This window comes from Mytilus edulis, chromosome 3, assembly GCF_963676685.1.
Source record: "Mytilus edulis chromosome 3, xbMytEdul2.2, whole genome shotgun sequence".
NCBI classification, from domain to species: domain Eukaryota; kingdom Metazoa; phylum Mollusca; class Bivalvia; order Mytilida; family Mytilidae; genus Mytilus; species Mytilus edulis.
This window is the reverse complement of record NC_092346.1, coordinates 19,846,115-19,863,300: the sequence shown is the minus strand read 5'-3', so window position 1 is coordinate 19,863,300 and position 17,186 is coordinate 19,846,115. Positions and strand designations below refer to the sequence as shown.

The 17,186-nt window shown below is 31.6% G+C and overlaps 1 protein-coding gene and 1 long non-coding RNA gene across 7 annotated transcripts in view; one reads left to right on the top strand and one right to left on the bottom strand.

Annotated features, from left to right (window-relative positions):
- LOC139515992 (uncharacterized) overlaps positions 1–17,186 on the top strand; it is a 26,506-nt gene continuing 9,320 nt past the window's right edge. For 2 of the 5 annotated variants that reach the window (XR_011662885.1, XR_011662887.1), the window contains exons 1-2: positions 1–155; positions 1,437–1,527. This is a non-coding gene — a long non-coding RNA (uncharacterized lncRNA). Of the gene's footprint in view, positions 156–1,436; positions 1,528–4,210; positions 4,397–4,820; positions 4,966–8,166; positions 8,362–17,186 lie in introns of those variants that run through there. The other 3 variants (XR_011662888.1, XR_011662889.1, XR_011662886.1) reach the window with 3 other exon arrangements.
- The window catches only part of LOC139515987 (arf-GAP domain and FG repeat-containing protein 1-like), a 25,073-nt gene continuing 17,456 nt past the window's right edge, over positions 9,570–17,186 (bottom strand). For both annotated transcript variants that reach the window (XM_071305788.1, XM_071305787.1), the window contains 2 exons: positions 15,205–15,857; positions 9,570–14,891 (listed from right to left, as the gene is read on the bottom strand). In XM_071305788.1, the coding sequence (XP_071161889.1) occupies positions 14,835–14,891; positions 15,205–15,857 (710 nt within the window). In that variant the 3' untranslated portion in view covers positions 9,570–14,834. The remainder of the gene's footprint in view (positions 14,892–15,204; positions 15,858–17,186) is intronic.

The window sequence follows — 17,186 nt, the reverse complement described above, 5'->3', positions numbered from 1 at the left end:
TCCTAGTTACCCTTAGTAACGTCAGCGATGAAGCAGCTTTATGTTGCTCTCGTCATTCTGCCGGTGTTAAGTCTCATAGCCTATTTCATGATAACTTATACTTTACCAGCAGACGTATGTGCCGTTGATAGTTTGGTTGGGTGGATAATGGATAGGTCAGTATCATTTATATATATAGCTCATTTTTTAAATTGGTTTCAGATTGAAATTCACATCAATCTGGACTGGCTTTCCCGTCTAATCAGTAATGTCAGTAATGCCGAATTTAATTATTCTGAACTGCATAAAACAGTAATTACTCCAGGATTATTTTGAAATGTTTATGAGATTTTGAGGAAAATAATGTTTATAAAATTGCTGCTCTTCAAGCTTGAAAATTGGAAACTATGATTCGAACTTCTGGGTTTCGAACCTGATGTTCAGTGGTTGTCGTTTGTCGTTCTTCTTCTTTCATACCACCTCTGGTGTATTATCGCAAGTGGTTCATATGTATTTCTCGTTTCTCGTTTTTCACGTAGATTAGACCGTCGGCTTTCCTGGTTAAATGGTTTTACTCTAGTCATTTTTGAGGCACTTTATAACTTGCTGGTCGGTGTGAGCCCATGATCCGTGTTGAAGGCCGTACTTTGACCTTTCATGGTTCACTTTTTTAAATATTGTGACTTGGATGGAGAGTTGTCTCATTGGCACTCATGCCACATCTTCTTATATCTCTATATAATGTATAAAAAAGGAGATGATGTATAATTTCCAATGAGACAACTCTTAACAAGAGACCAAATGACCATGTAATGACAGAAATTAACAATTAAAAGTCAACGTACGGCCTTCAACAATGAGCAAAGTCCTTACCGTAAAGTCGGTAATAAAAGACCCTAAAATGACAAATGTGAAACGATTGAAACGAGAAAACTAACGGCCTGATTTATTTACAATATAATGAACACAATTATAAGTTATTTTCGTGCTTAAAGCAGAAATTACCCTTACCTAGTAGAGTTATAGGTGTCCTCTATAAGCTGCGCTAGATAGTGAATAATTCATTTGGATCAGTTGGTAGAGCGGTGGGTTACTGTGCGATGGAGTTCCGCGACTACGTAATCCCGGATAGTATAGCAATACATTTTGGAAGGAAAATCGTACTCTACAGTTACAAAAAACTAATCATGGCCAGTAAAACAACCCACGTTTAGAAGAAAGTTTTCTTTTATTTACATGTGCACTTTATTGATGAAGCAATTGTTATCACGAATGTCTCATTTTATTTACTTGAAATAAAGGTTAATTTCAGATTGACGTGAGATTGCCGTTAGCCAATCAAAATTATTTCTTATAATGAAACATACATTTAATGTTATTGCATTTAGGCGGGGCAACTCATGCTCCCTAGTTATTCGTTCGATATCTTCTTTCAGCTACATAAATGTATATTTCAGTGAATTCGTCGAAAACTTTTGTCATCTCTAGTCTCTATAGTGAACAGTACAGAATACAAGTCCCATAAATCTGCTGACAGAGTTAGAAAATGTAAGAACTGAATGTTATACTTATTGTATGTTTTTGCAGAGACATATGTCTCAGGTTTTTGGTACTGTTCATTTATTCAATTCAATTCAATATTTTATTGGAAAGAGCACAATAGAGGCGTGATCCAAATACAGACAATTATAATATTAAAACAACACATAAATGAAATAAAGATTCATGTAACAAGTCATGAGCCAATTCTATGTATACAAATACATTATATCAAGGATTTGTATAGTAATATCCTTGATTATATAGACAATACAAGTATGGACACTGATGAGTGTGGATAGTAATGTTTTATTTTAGGTTTTCCCAGTTTTGATGAGCAGGATATTTTTTTGTTTGAATCTATGATTTAGAGTGTTTTCTGAAGAAGCATGTTGCTATCATGAATATATTTTGATAGGTCAGTTGAGTAGTATGTGGAGTATATAATCTTTGGTTTCTATTTATTTTTAGTTATATCCTTTTATTTTTACTTGTTTTACCTAGACTTCCAAGGCCTTGTTGACATTATTTAAATTGAATATCCATTGCTTTTCTGTAGGGGTAGTAAAAGTGAATTTCAAACATGGAAAGCAGTGCAGGATTTGAGTTGAAGAATTAATTTAAATTAAGATGGGGATAACATTGATCCTTGTTATTGGAAAATTGATTTTAAAAACTAATATAAAATTTGGGGGTTTTGGAAGTCTGTTTGGCCTTGCAAGTTTCGTCCTGTATATAAACATTAATAAAAGACCATATGTGCTCAGGACTCTTCAGAAGGTAGCACATTTAAATTATCAATAAAATTGAGATCTAAAAAAATAGATTTGAAAAGCACATTACATTATCAGTTAGTTATCTTGTAGTTTTTATAAATTGAACACTCATACATTTGATACCTAATGACTATTTTTTTCACTGAAGGAGTAATATAATATAAAATTGTTTTTGCAATGGTCCTATGGAAACAGATCATACATGTTCTTGCATATCCTATAAAACTATAAAGGAAATAAGTGAAGAACAGTATAAGTCGTGCTACTTAAATATGTACATGTGATGTGAGTGGTTTTGGTAATAAGTCTGATGCATAACAATAATAATATTTGGTTTAGGGAAATTTATGTTAGAGAATGGAAACGATTATAAAGGGACATAACTTTTGGACTGTAAATAAGATGTTACCAAAATTCATGCTTGATCTGTATTGTATTGTCTATTGCAATTGTGTTAGAGCATTTGGTTGGGGTAAATTAAAGCATCAGGAGAAAGGGATCAAACATATTTCATAACTCTTCAACAAAAATAAAAGAAACATTAATAAAACTCGAACTGCATCTGTTTTGTGGTAATAATCATTGTAAATATTAGTGTCATAACTTTTGGTTAAGGCACTATAATGTTTGAGAACAGGTATAAAAAAATCACTAGTTTTTCATTTGGAAAGGGGCATAACTGTTACACTGATGCCACTATGATTGAGGTGTGTTTTGTTGTTAAAAGCATTGTGTATATGCTAAGTTAATATTTGTCAAGAGATAATTAAGTTTGGGAAGTATCAGCAAGCAAACATCGAAGTCTGGCATGTTTGCTGTGGTAGGTGGGTATTTTAAAATCAGCTTTACTTTAAACATAAAATCAAATTTTACAACATTTCACAGGGCAAACAAATATATATTTACATTGTATTTGAAGAGGTGGAAATTTGCAAATGTTGATGTGCATATATAAGGCCTTAGTTAACTCGTTTGAATTGTTTTACATTGTCATTTGGGGCCTTTTATAGCTGACTAGGGGTACAGGTAACCTGGTTTTTCTCATTGGTGAAGGCTATACGGTGACCTACAGTTGTTAATTTCTGTGTCATTTTGGTCTTTTGTGGAGAGGGTAGTCTCATTGGCAATTTTACCACTTTTTTTTTTTTTATATATATACATGTTTGTGGATCAGAAAAGTTATCGTATATAATAATCTGGGATATTATTCTATTTTAATGATGTATTGAATGAAAAGTATATTAATACTGGGAAGAGTAGATTGTAGTATTTGTCAACTGTAATGATTATTATAAAAAGGCATGGTTTAATATTCTGAGTAATATTTTTAATCACATGCCCAATAGTAATACTTTGGTCATGAAATGGTCGGTTTCCAAAACTTTGTATTGATTGAAATTATCTTGGGAATAGATTAACCCTTGCTGTGATTGAAAATAGAGAATATAGGGTCAAAAGATTATATTTGTTGTCAGATGGTCACGATGGGTGAATGGTTATATAGTAAATATGGTAATATATAATATATATAATCTGTATTTGAGTTGATTATAGTAAGTTCATGTTTGGTCGATCATATAATAATCATACAAAAAAAGCAAAAACTTGACATCAAGGTCTGCTGCTTCATATAACACCTAGACTCCCAAGACCATGTTGACATTTAATTTATCACAATTATATAAATTTTAATCTTTTGAGAGAAATTAATTTAGAATGGTTAATTATATATGTGTCAAAATAGACTTCACTGAATCATTTAAAAGAATTAATTTTGCGTCAGTCAGGCCTTGTGAGTTTCGTCCCTTCTAAATGCCGAAATAATTTTTTATTTTTAAATGTGGTTTTTGACCATATGCAATTAGGACTCATCAGTAGGTATTGCATATGGGTTGATATATTGAATTCTGTTGCAGATGATTATTAGGTTGCTGTTTAACCAATCAAAGTTCCAGTACTCCTTTAAGTTATAAAAGACAGGAAAAGAGCTTACATCAATTAATATAGACAATACACCATAGTTACATAAAAATATATAGGGATTATAGTCTGACAAATTTGAAGACAGAGGATGACATTCCATAATAGGTCAAGGAGTGGAGGTACAATTATTTTTTTCCCCCCATAGATCGAAAAGTTGTAAATGGTAACTGATAATATAACTAAGGTAGCCTTTTCAATTGAAAAACTTTTGCCTTGTTTCCCATGCATTGTTTGTTGCCATGTTCACATCCTTGAAACTTTTTATCATAATATACATACATAAATTACTATTATTTACCCAAATTTGAAGTGTACATCTTTATTCATTTATTTAGTAGAATAGAAACACGAAACCAACAAAATACCGGAGATAAATTCAGGTACCACGGAAAACAGGTAGCACCCGTCATTTTGCTTGTGTAAACACAAATTCGGGGATGTAAGACATGTAATAAAACACATAGGAGGAAAAATAGTTCTTCAAAATATTTTCATCTTTTTTATCCATGTAAACGATTTATCAAAACATTTTTTTTTTAACAGGGTTGCCAATGAAATTTAAGAACGGTACGTAGATCAAGGATTGAGATAGTAAGTCTTACTATATAAATCCTGGGTTAGATAAAACACTTTTTTACACAGACTTCTTTTATTTTGTTCTATTTTAAATAAAAGGCTTTTTATTTTTTCCACTTTATTACTTTGATCTCCCCTCTATTGCTAAAACAAAATTATATCTACTATACGAAAAAATGAACACCATTTGCAGTACAAAGTATAAAGAGGGGGGCAAGGGGTTTAACTGTTATGCTGTTATGGGGCAATTTAATTCTTTGTTATCTGTTATTTTGAAAATATATTTGCTGTTAGCTGTTATTGTCTTATTCTTTGTTAGCTGTTATTGGGCTTTTAGTTTTTTTGTTATCTGTTATTGTGATAATGTATTTGCTGTTAACTGTTATTGAAAATTGGAATGTTAGCATTTTTTTTGACAGTCAATATTCGGTATAAATTGAAGATCATTGGCCATTGGGGTCTACCACTACTAATATGTTTGTCCCGTATTCAAAGAAGGATTCCATTAACATATACCCATCACAGAAGTGAGGTCCAGGACAGTTCAAGTATATCTTATGATTATCCTTTGTAATAAATTCCATTTTTATGCCCCACCTACGATAGTAGAGGGGCATTATGTTTTCTGGTCTGTGCGTCCATCCGTCCGTCCGTTCGTTCGTCCGTCCGTCTGTCCCGCTTCAGGTTAAAGTTTTTGGTCAAGGTAGTTTTTGATGAAGTTTAAGTCCAATCGACTTCAAACTTAGTACACATGTCCCCTATGATATGATCTTTCTAATTTTAATGCCAAATTAGAGTTTTTACCCCAATTTCACGGTCCACTGAACATGGAAAATGATAGTGCGAGTGGGGCATTCGTGTACTGAGGACACATTCTTGTTTTTTATGAATGTGTATTTAGAATTATCTTAATTTTTTGTATGAGAATAATGTTCCTTGTTTTCCGTACGAACATATTAAATTAAAACAATTCTTAATGTGACAAAAAGGAAAACATATGGCCAGGAATATCTGACAAGGATCTCAATTAAGGACTAGGTCCTAACAACCACTTAACCTTTTATATAATATGGCACATAGACTCAGGTCTGTAATTCTTTTCAAAGCAGAACCAAATGCATTGTACAATGAAAGTTCCAACCCTGTACTTGTGTCCGAAGCTGCACATAACTCATTACAAACAAAGATTTATTTCGTTTCAAGCCATTGTTTCCCTACTAAACTATGTATTCTACTTACTAGTACACTTGGTACAATCAAAAACCTCAGCTGATAAAAAATTGTTCAAATAAGGCCTTTGAAAATAGTGGAATAAATTGCTTTTAGAGTGTCAAAATTCGTTCGAAGTACTTGATAAATTGCATGCTTATAATTGGTGCTTTTGATTTTTCTACCCCTTTGCCTCATAGTTTTATTAAGAAAAATTCACACACCTCATTAAATGGTCATTTAGAAAAAGTCAGAATATTCAAACTCTTTTAGGTCACTTTTTTGATTAGCAACAAAGGGAGCTTCAGTCAATATATATAAACAATACACCAACGTTTCATGAGAACTGCTGAAAACATTTTTGTGTTAATGTCTGAAAACTGGAAAATCACCCCTTTTTAATCAATAAAACCCGTTAACTCGGAAACGTAAAATCTAAAATTTATAAAAATTGAAAGTTAACTCATGTTAATAGATATAAACAATTCACTAAAATTCCTTGCTTTGTGAAAGCATTTTTGAGATATTATCAGAAAACTGAAAAAAAACACCAATTTTATTGAATAAAAACCCATTACCCAGAAACTATTTATAAAAAAAAAGGGAGCTCACGTCAATAGATATAAACAATTTCCCCAAGTTTAATGCAAATGGTTAAAGAGTTTTTGAGTTAATGTCCGACATGTTGACAACAGACGGACAACAGTATACCATAATACGTTCCGTAAACGAGCGTATATAATAAAAAATATTATAATATATTGAGTAGTAATTTAAACACATTCTAGATACATAAATTAATACTAAACGAACATAGTCATAAAAAATGGAATGCATTACAAAGGATTATATCCGTAATAAGAAATACTGATTTGTCAAAGACCGAATTATTTTAATATTTCATTTACTGTTATCTGTTTTTGTCCATTTTAATTCCTTGTTATCTGTTATGAGCCAAATCAATTTGCTGTTTTGCTGTTATTGGGACCCCCCTTGCCCCCCCCCCCCCCCCCTATAAACTGCAACATTTCACGTCAAAATGTTATCTGTAAAAGTATTGAGCAAACCTGAGACTACTGTTATAGTAGTCTCAGAGCAAACCAAGGACGTATATTAGATGTTAGTTATACGTCCTTCAGCAAACATACCTTATGAGTTATTTTTATTGATACAAAACCTATATAATTATATCACTCCCCTTGAAAGAAGTAACGCGTTTATCACATAAGTTTGAATACTTGATTTTTTTGTCTGCATCGTATACTAAAATTCTCCAATAACAAGGTTTTACGACAGGTTGTACATAAACTTAAAATAGTCCATGAAAATGATGTCAATGATGAACCTTCTGCTTATAATATCCACGAATCAATTTATGTGCACGTCCTTGTCTCAGGTGAAGTATTGTACAACTGGCAAGCATAGCACATTCACCTCCTTATGGTCATTGAAAGATCCATGAAAATGGGGACAAGGTCAGATGAGCCCTCCGTGCCAGACGTGCACGTGTTGACAATCAATTCATATGTCAAATATAACCTATTGCTTGTGGTATGAGAAAACATGTTTGCTCTATATTAAAGGCCTCACTCAAACTTTGAGAGCAGAAAATGAGAATAGGTAATAGACAAGAAGTAATTATTGTCATCATTTTATTGAAACTCTGCCACAAAATCATTCAAGTCAAAATATTGGACAAAAGTGTTGTCAATCTTAATTTTTATGTACAAGTGCATTTATTTCGTAAACATTACCAGAACAGCAAACCCATTGACGAAAGACAAACTAAGGCCGAGTTCACACTGAGGATTTCTTCTGTGAATATTCACGAGTTAGTTGACCGTTATGGAATAACCGTTTCACAGATGATATCGGATATGTTTCTTACGTAGTAACTACAATTCTCTTCCCTTTTCATGAATGTAACCTATTTACCGGGTTTGTAATAACATGAGCAGCACGACGAGTACCACATGTGGAGCAGATTCTGCTTACCCTTCCGGAGCACCTGAGATCACCCCAGTTTTTGGTGGGGTTCGTGTTGCTCAGTCTTTAGTCGTATATAGTTTCTTGTGTACAATTATTTGTCTGTTTTCATTTTTAGCCATGGCGTTGGCAGTTTATTTTTGATTTATGAGTTTCTTCAAACATCTTTTGACCAATTCAAAAAATTGGTACAAACATGGGATCCAAGTAACAGCTCATGTCAGTGCAGTGCATGCATAGTGTTTATGCCTGTTTTATTTTACTTTTATTTTTTGTGTGAATATATGATTTGTGCAATCCGACTATTAACTTGTGCTATGTTTTAAGTCTACTATATGCTTTTAACTTATATATGTCATTTATGGTACTATGCATTATGTTTAAAAAATTGTGTTGTTTTCATGACTTTTGTGTGTATGTGTGTGTATTGTATGTTGTTATTAAGTCGATTTGAAAAGCTCACTAGAGCTTGTGTTATGTAGTTTATTGAATATCGACTCCAAATAAAACTTTGAATCTTGAATCTGAATGAGTTTGACTGTTACTCTAGTATCTTTCGCCCCTCTTTTAACGCATCAATGTCCATGGGAAATAATGGGAATTTTATTAAAGTGAAGGAGTTGCAGTGGCTTACAAGCCCACATCTAATCTAGTGTTTGAGGTGATTGCCACAAGAATGAGCATGAAGAAAAATTCCATATTCCTTTGTGAAAAAGAGACCTTTCCTAATGCAAACTAGTTTGGATTTTACCTATTTCTGTTTCGTTTTGAATTTTAACTGTTATTTTAAACACTTTCATGTAATTGTTACAGGATTTCTGTGTAGGAATATGTTCTTCTATTATACCTTTTTAAAATAGTAATTATTCTGTCCTTCGTCTGGCTCAAAATAATGAATATTGCAAAGACTTCAAAACTTCTCTAGTATTAGTACATTTTTTTTTTAATTTGCAGAATATGTTCATTTGGAGATGTATTGTATAGTTTATCACTGTATTTTATGAGTACTGCTCAAAAAGCATTTATAATATTGTTTGAGGTATTACATGTACAATGAAATGATGGCTGATTGTGGATTGTTTTTAACAATTTTTTAAGTCTGCCAATTTTTGTCATGTTTATATAGACTGAGGATTTTTTATACCTTTTTAATAAAAGACATACTGTATCTTAGTCCTTGAAATATGTAAATTGTGGGTTTGTTTTCTAAGTTTTTGTCAATCATAAGAAATTTTATTGTTGCACTCTTCAATATGTGGGTTATTAGGCTTTTTGTGTTGTTTCAAGGGGAAGGGGTAGGTTTTTTAAAAGAACATCACTTAAGATATTCAACCAATCATTAAGATCAAGATAAGCAATTTCATAAAACTTCTTCAGGTGTTTTCTCATGAACATGTACAAATACCCTGTATCCTTTGTTTTGAAAGCAACGGTCCATAAAGAAACATTCATTGCAGTATACATCCACTCCATAAGTTTGGGAGGAGGAGGGATTTTGGCATAATAAACAAGGAATCCATATAATGTGGTAAAATTGATGTAATATTGATCACATAATATTAATAGTGTTCTTTTGATCACGGAATATATACATATCAATAGCTACAAGCAATGTACATAAATATATGTACAAATAAAAAAATGAAATTAACAATGTGAAAATATGAAATAAACATTCATAGCACATAAATATAAACTGTAAATATTTTTATATTAATGAGAAAGTCAGCACATTCACCTTATTAAAATATTTCTGTCATCCATATTCTAAGTGCATACATTCATTTAAACTTCAGTACTTTTAAATTGATTATTCATATTTTATTTATTTCATATATCAAATCGCTGATTTTCATACTTATCACAATTTTTTCAATCTTGAATTTTCGGCTTTGTGAAAAACTGATATGTTCCAGTTTGAAATAAAAAAAAAATTTGAAAACAACTTCTCATCTAATACACAAAATTTGCAGATATCAGTTATAAAAGAATCTTTTGGGCAATTAAACTCTTTCTTTATTCTACTTCAAAGTTCAACAACCATTTAAACTTTTAAAAAGTATCAATTTGTACTTATGGTGCATTAAAAAGGAAGACTTTGGTCATTTAATGACCCAAAGCCAAAATCAATTTACAAATCTTCAATTTTGATATGATAAATGTTTGCCTCTTTAAGGGTGTGTCATTATATCCGATGTAGAGATATCATATTGACTTTCATAAACAGTTTTTTATTGCTGACTATACATAATTCTAATAATGGTAATGTGTAGCACGAGCTACAGCATATATATATTTTTTTACATATTTTATATAAAAATTAATATGGTTTAACCTTGTAATAATTTTTATCTATAAAATGTTACGTTAACTAAACAAACATGATAAACATTTTGAAAAAGATTTAAGAACTTTATGATTGTAAATGACACATCTCTAAGTGAAAATTGTTTTGAGAGTTTTGTCTGTTGCTAATGAAACAAACGTCTCACTGAAGTCATAAGTCAAGTAAACAAAGCACAATTCTTTGACCATTATTTATGATTTCCCATGACATTTATGCAGTGAAAGTAGACCAAAATTAAGGGACACAACTTATTCTAGTTCCCTTTTCATAAGAAAGCTTTAAAAAGTAATGATGAACTAACTTTTTCAAACACATTACTGATTTAAAGAGTTCTCTCCCTTAGGTCTATCTTCTGATATTTCTAGAGTATTCATCCAAGTCTCATGCTGAGGTATTTTTCAATCTAAAAAGCTCCCATATAAAGCAAAGGAAAATAGACAAGAATTGTACACAAGAAAGTTTAAGATTAAGGTACACTATATGGATGAAAAAGTATTCAATCTATATGGGCAATACAGAGAAAAAAATTCTGACAAATTTGGTAAACAAAGAAAATCATTCCTTTGGAAATTTTTCAAATTTTACAAATTATTTCTATTCACAGCAAAATAACAACAACAATCTACAAATAAATAAACAAGTAACAAAATGTAAAATTCAAACAGTATCAATAAAACATAACACCATTAAACATGGCATTCACAACGTACCAGTACTAGCTAGCTTTTATTACCGTATTTGGTCGTATATAATCCACTTTTTTAAAACTTATTTATGTAGTTAGTACAAGGAGTGCGGATTATACACAACTATAGATGGTTTTCGATTTACCAACAAAATTTAAGTTTTATCTCACAGATTAGAATGACCCTCCTGTTTTATCTTTTTCTTCCTTTTTTGAAAAGAAAAGAAAAATGTCAATCTAGCAATTACTTTAAAGAAATTAACACTTTATTTATACATCAGATTGTTTACTTTTAAGTTATACTAGGAATAGTGAGAAAACCCCATCAAACATAGATAAGACCAAGCATCAATTTGGCTTTTTTTCATATTGAAATCAAAATTTGAATGTTTATTTTTGTCTTTAAATTATCTGCAAGAAATATCCTCCTACTAAATCAGATATACTGCAAGACTTGCATAACAAACACATTCAATTCTTTATCATAGTAACAGTTCATTTATCAGATAACAAACATAAAACTATGTTATAATGATTTGGTGTTTCAATTAATCATTTTATTTCAGAATTTTGTTTTATAAGATGATATGTATGTAGGTGACATATACTTTTCAATTCACTGTATTTAGGTCTGTGGTAACCAAAATTTTCAACAAGCTGTAGCCTCAGCTTGGGTTCACAATCAATTTTCGAGGTTTTTATCTCTTTAAAATTAGGACAGAGCTCACAAAAACATAATCTTATACTGTGAATTCATTTATTTTTGCGGAAAGCAATTTCTGTGGATCATGGAAAATTATGCTCAAATGGACATTTGATTTTGTTTTTTTGCCACAGCGTGCATACAAGCTAATAGATATTTTACACTTTATTAAACATTGAATTCATCGTTAACCTTTACCAACTAAAATATGTCTCTCACAAGAATAATGGTATCCTCAGTATAAATATCCTTTGTCAAAAATAGGAATTTCCAATATATATTAATGAAAATTGGAAGACTTGACTAATACTTTAAAAGCAGAATTATTGACAAATAAACAAACTTAACTTCATAAACCTGTACTGTTTGTATTCACAATGTCTAAAAGTATTATGCTTTAACTTTTCTTTCTTCCACTTGCACCATGGCTACTTGTATACTGTACTACTTGCTGAATTTTCAAAAAAAGTAACATTTACGTAATAACTCATAAATTGCTATTTTTCCCTACATGCATAAAACCAATAATATAGTGCCAGACATGCTACTACTTCTAGTGATGATGATGTGAATGATAAAAAACACATTGAATTCTATTATTAAAATAAATCTCATTCTCACAAACTACACAGCACATTTTTCCCTCTTCCTCACATATTCCCATACTTTTATACTTTATTGCAAAGTGTGTATACTCTTGCTGGGGAACAGAAGCTCTTGTGGTCCTTATGATATATTTTTTTTTAATTTTTAGCCATAAATGGTGAAAGACAATCAATCTTTGGATAGAATAACATTTACTTGATAAGACAAGTTTTCTCCACATTGCAATAGGCTTATATAGATACTTCCAAATTTGATTAAATTTGAATTCTTACTTTTTGACAAGTAATTTATCCGAAAAGTTATTCTTGATTGACAGCTGAATTTTAGTGTAGAGTTCAATTGCAATTTTCAATTAAATCACACCTATCATTCAGCACACTGACATTCAAGCAAACTTTGAACAGACTTTCACACACATTGAACAACAAGTCATATCATCTCACAACCATTTCTATCAACCCTCATGTCATATTCAATACATGTATTATCATTATACTCTGGATTTATTTATATTCGTGGATACCCATTTTTTTGTGGATTGAGAAACAATTCATTATTTCGTGTACATTGGATTTCGTGTTTTTGCCGAAGTCTGCATACAAGGCAGCCTTTAGAAAATTTACAAAAACATTTCAATAGTGATTCACCTTTAACCACAAAATCCACGAAAATTGGTATCCAACGAAAAAAAATTAATAAACAGTATATCATACATTTCAAGTACATATACAATTCGTAATTGAAAACATTTTTCATTTTTACAAATAATCTGAATATCTTGTTATACATGTGTTATTTCTTGGAAAAAATCAAGACAATGGTTATTAAAGAAAAATATTGGGAAGAACTTAAATAATTTCTTGTTCAACATGTCAATTATTTGGTTCTTACCCTCTCCACCCCACCCCATCCCCAAGAAAAACAAAATATCTCTCCTGCTAAAGGAATAAACCACGGGGGGTCTCAACATGGGATTTTGGGTACAGGTGTGCAGCTGGGATTTTAAAAACACCCCCCATTCATATATTGAATAATTGTGAAATCCCTACCTATAAATACATTTCACAGCGAAATCATAACCCATTCATATATTTAGGACCCATTGATATATCACAATCGGTCAATTACTACCTATTGATATATTTCCTCGGTAAAATTGCACCCCATTGATATATTTGACAGATCAAAAAAGTGACCCATTCCAGCGGCACATATGTATATACCTTTATATAGGAAGAGACCCCCCCGTGGAATAAACATTTATACAGACAAAAGCTCTTATTCCTGCGTTACTTCTTGGAATAACTTAACCCAATTCTAAGATTGTCCTTGTCATAGTTTTGGTAAAGATTTAGAAGAACTTGTGGAATGTTTTTTGTCTTCGATCAACAAACAAACAAAAAAGAACAAACGAAATACAAGAACACAAAACTGCATGCATTTAAAATCACATATTTAAATCATTTTCATTTGGTAAGTTACAATCATTTTGCATCATATAACTTGAATTTTATTGAGAGCTTGGTCACTTTGTCTTCGTTTTAAATAAGTTTAATTTATTTTTATTTCCACACCTGTTTTTATTAAAAAGCTCTCAATAAAAAAGCAGTTAACATATATAGTTTATGGTTGTAACCTGATTAAATTGGGCATTCCAATCTAATCAACAACAGAAACACACCTCTGAAAAGGCCATTGACCAATAGAGCGCTGAATACATGAGTTGACAAAGCCAAAACATTTGCTTTTAGTAAATTGGTATCACTGACTAAAATGAAATATATATATATATTCATAAATTACCCTATATATTTAAACTATATATTATGAAACTTATGAAGGAAAGACAAGATCTTTATAAATAACAAATGATTCTTACGTATGAAAATGTTGGTCTTTGTTCTTTCAATAGCATTAAAGCTGTCTATACATAGGACTAATAGAGTTAAACCACCCAATTTGCAAGCAATTCATTGATGCAACAGTCATGAGTATAAAAATAATGTGATAGTTTTATCAAACTTGATTCGTCACATAAATGAATACATGAACAAAGTAGGAAAATTGCAAAAATGCATTGCCGTGAAGTCGGCTACACAGTGCCACACGAAAATAATTTTGTTTACAGGGAAAAATCTAATGCCTTATTTTTTCTCCATACTCAGTTAGAGTTAACATTACATATATCTTCTATTAATGCAAGTATGATTTTTTTCTTCCTTTATTTTTTTTGTACTTTTTTACTGACTAGAGTTACACTTGATGATATTTGAATCTCGTCTGTCGAAAATAACATGAACAAAATATTTTGCTTAGCTGTCTGCTAATATTGTGCATGACACATGTACACCATGTTGTTTCAAAACATGTTTTCCTACGTCTTCAAACATGAAATTCTCCTTGTCGAGTGCTGATTATTTAAATTGTATATATCTATTATCATCATCATAAGAAAGGATTGGTTGAATTTGTTTTTGGTGCTATTGGCTGTGTGGCAGCAGACTGAAAAAGAAAAAAAACCTTATATATATATTATAAATATATACAGTTGTAGGTTTATAAATCAAAGCCAAACAATTTGGCAGTATGAACATCACAATCAAAATTGTTTTTTTTTGTAATATTTTACTTCAAAGAGATACAGGAAGGAAATCGATTAAACTCAAATTCTTTTTATGGCATTCCAAATTCAAAAGGATACCTTTATAAATCATTTTTCTGTCTATGATGGGCACTACTAAAATATCCATGTCATGCACATTCACATGTAGCTCATCAAATGATTATATCTACAGACAGAAGAAGTTTAACCTACCATGAATGGATTAGCACTAGGAGCAGGTTGACCCCAACCACCAAATCCACCTGGCTGTGCAGATGGGAATCCCTGCTGTTGTCCAAATCCACCAGGATTTCCTCCCATTTTATTTGACTGTGTTGATGGTGTTGTCATTGTATTTCCATAGTTTGCAGGCACTGGTTGTCCCCCAAATCCTGCAGCACTTGAAAACCCTCCATTTTGCATGTGAAACTGTCCAAAACCTTGCTGTTGTTGACCCCCTCCCCACCCAGCTTGTTGTCCACCAAAACCTGCAGCAGGTTGTGCCTGCTGTCCAAATCCAGCAGGTTGTCCCCCAAAACTAGCACTAACAGGTGTTTGGTTAAATCCTCCAGGAGCTGGTTGCCCATGCTGTCCAAAACCTCCAGCTTGTTGTCCAAAACCAGCAGCTTGCTGTCCAAATCCTGCAGCTGAACTGACAGGCTGCCCAAACCCTGATGGCTGTCCAAATGCTGGCTGAGGAGCAGGTTGTCCAAATCCAGCCGGCTGTTGTTGCCCAAATCCTGGCATTTGATTGGATACTGGTGTTTGCCCAAAACCTCCTTGTTGTCCACCTCCAAATGGATTACTAACACCAGCTCCTCCTTGTGAAGCACTAGATACACCTCCAAAAGGATTTGGTGTTCCACCTATAGAAGAAACAAATCAATTTATATTTAATAATGTACTTCAGACTGTTATTTCAAATTCAATCAAAATGTATTCTTTAACATAATTTAACCTGCAACTTGGCCCCCTCAAGTTATAGCATGTTATCATACTCTCTATTTTTTCTAAAACAGGATGTATATTTTAAACATATTGCACTGTTTAACAAACTTTTTTCTTTTGCTCAACAATAATCTGCTTATTCTTAAAATTGATATTATTTATAAGTAAGCAAAAAGTAAATGAAACATATTTAAATCTATTGCTAAAGTCTGGGATAATCAATTTATTGACCTTAGGGTCCTGGACCTTAAATTCACCAATCCTTAGGTCATTAAAATGGTTCTATCATGCCCATTAAACAACGATTTGATTGATTGGTGTTCAACACTATTGTGCTATTTCGTTGAAGTTAGTTTTTTATTGGTGGAGGAAGCTGGAGTTCCAGGAGAGAACCACCAATCTTTGGTAGGAAAACATTGGGTTGGCAGAAAAAAACAAATGCACCAGGTATAATGTATATACAAATGTGTATGAATTGTTAATTTGATAACTTCCATCCCATCACCTTTGAATATATTTGTTTAATATAAAATATAGTTACAAAATATGCACTAAGAAAAGGAAAATTTTATCTTTTCATTCTGAAAATTCAATTATATACATTTTTTTCCCTTGCCTGAGGGAGATATTTATATTTGCTCACCAAAGAAAAATCATATTTCACAAGGGCATCGCTGGAGGGAAATATGACTTTTCAATGTGAACAAAAATTCATATCTCCCAAAGTCAAGGGAAATAAATGTTTTATTTCACTGCCTAAACTTTTTTTACATAATTGTCTTCTTATCCATTTTGTTTTACAAATAAACACAACAAACACAATGATAATCAGTACTGATTTTAAAAGTTATCAAAATCAACATGCAGTGGAATAATATTTAATATTTTCAAATTACAAAACACAAATCCCCTACTCAATGGTCTCAAATTTTCCTCTAGTTGGGGAGGTTGTGGGTTTAATCCATGAGACTGACCAAAATCAAACCAAAAACTTGAAAACTTGTATTTGATGCTTCTGTCATAAGCAATTGGCATAAGAAGTAAGCACACTAACTGCTTGTCCTGGATTCAGACTAATAGGTACAGGTGGAGTAACATGTCTTTCTGCAGACTATTACCTTGCAAATTGTTTTAAAAATCTGGCTCAACATTTCATCTATTACAAAATAACATTCTTAACTTTATAGTCATATAACATCAAAATGTTCACATCTTAAATATATATACATTTAATTTGCCACTGGTTG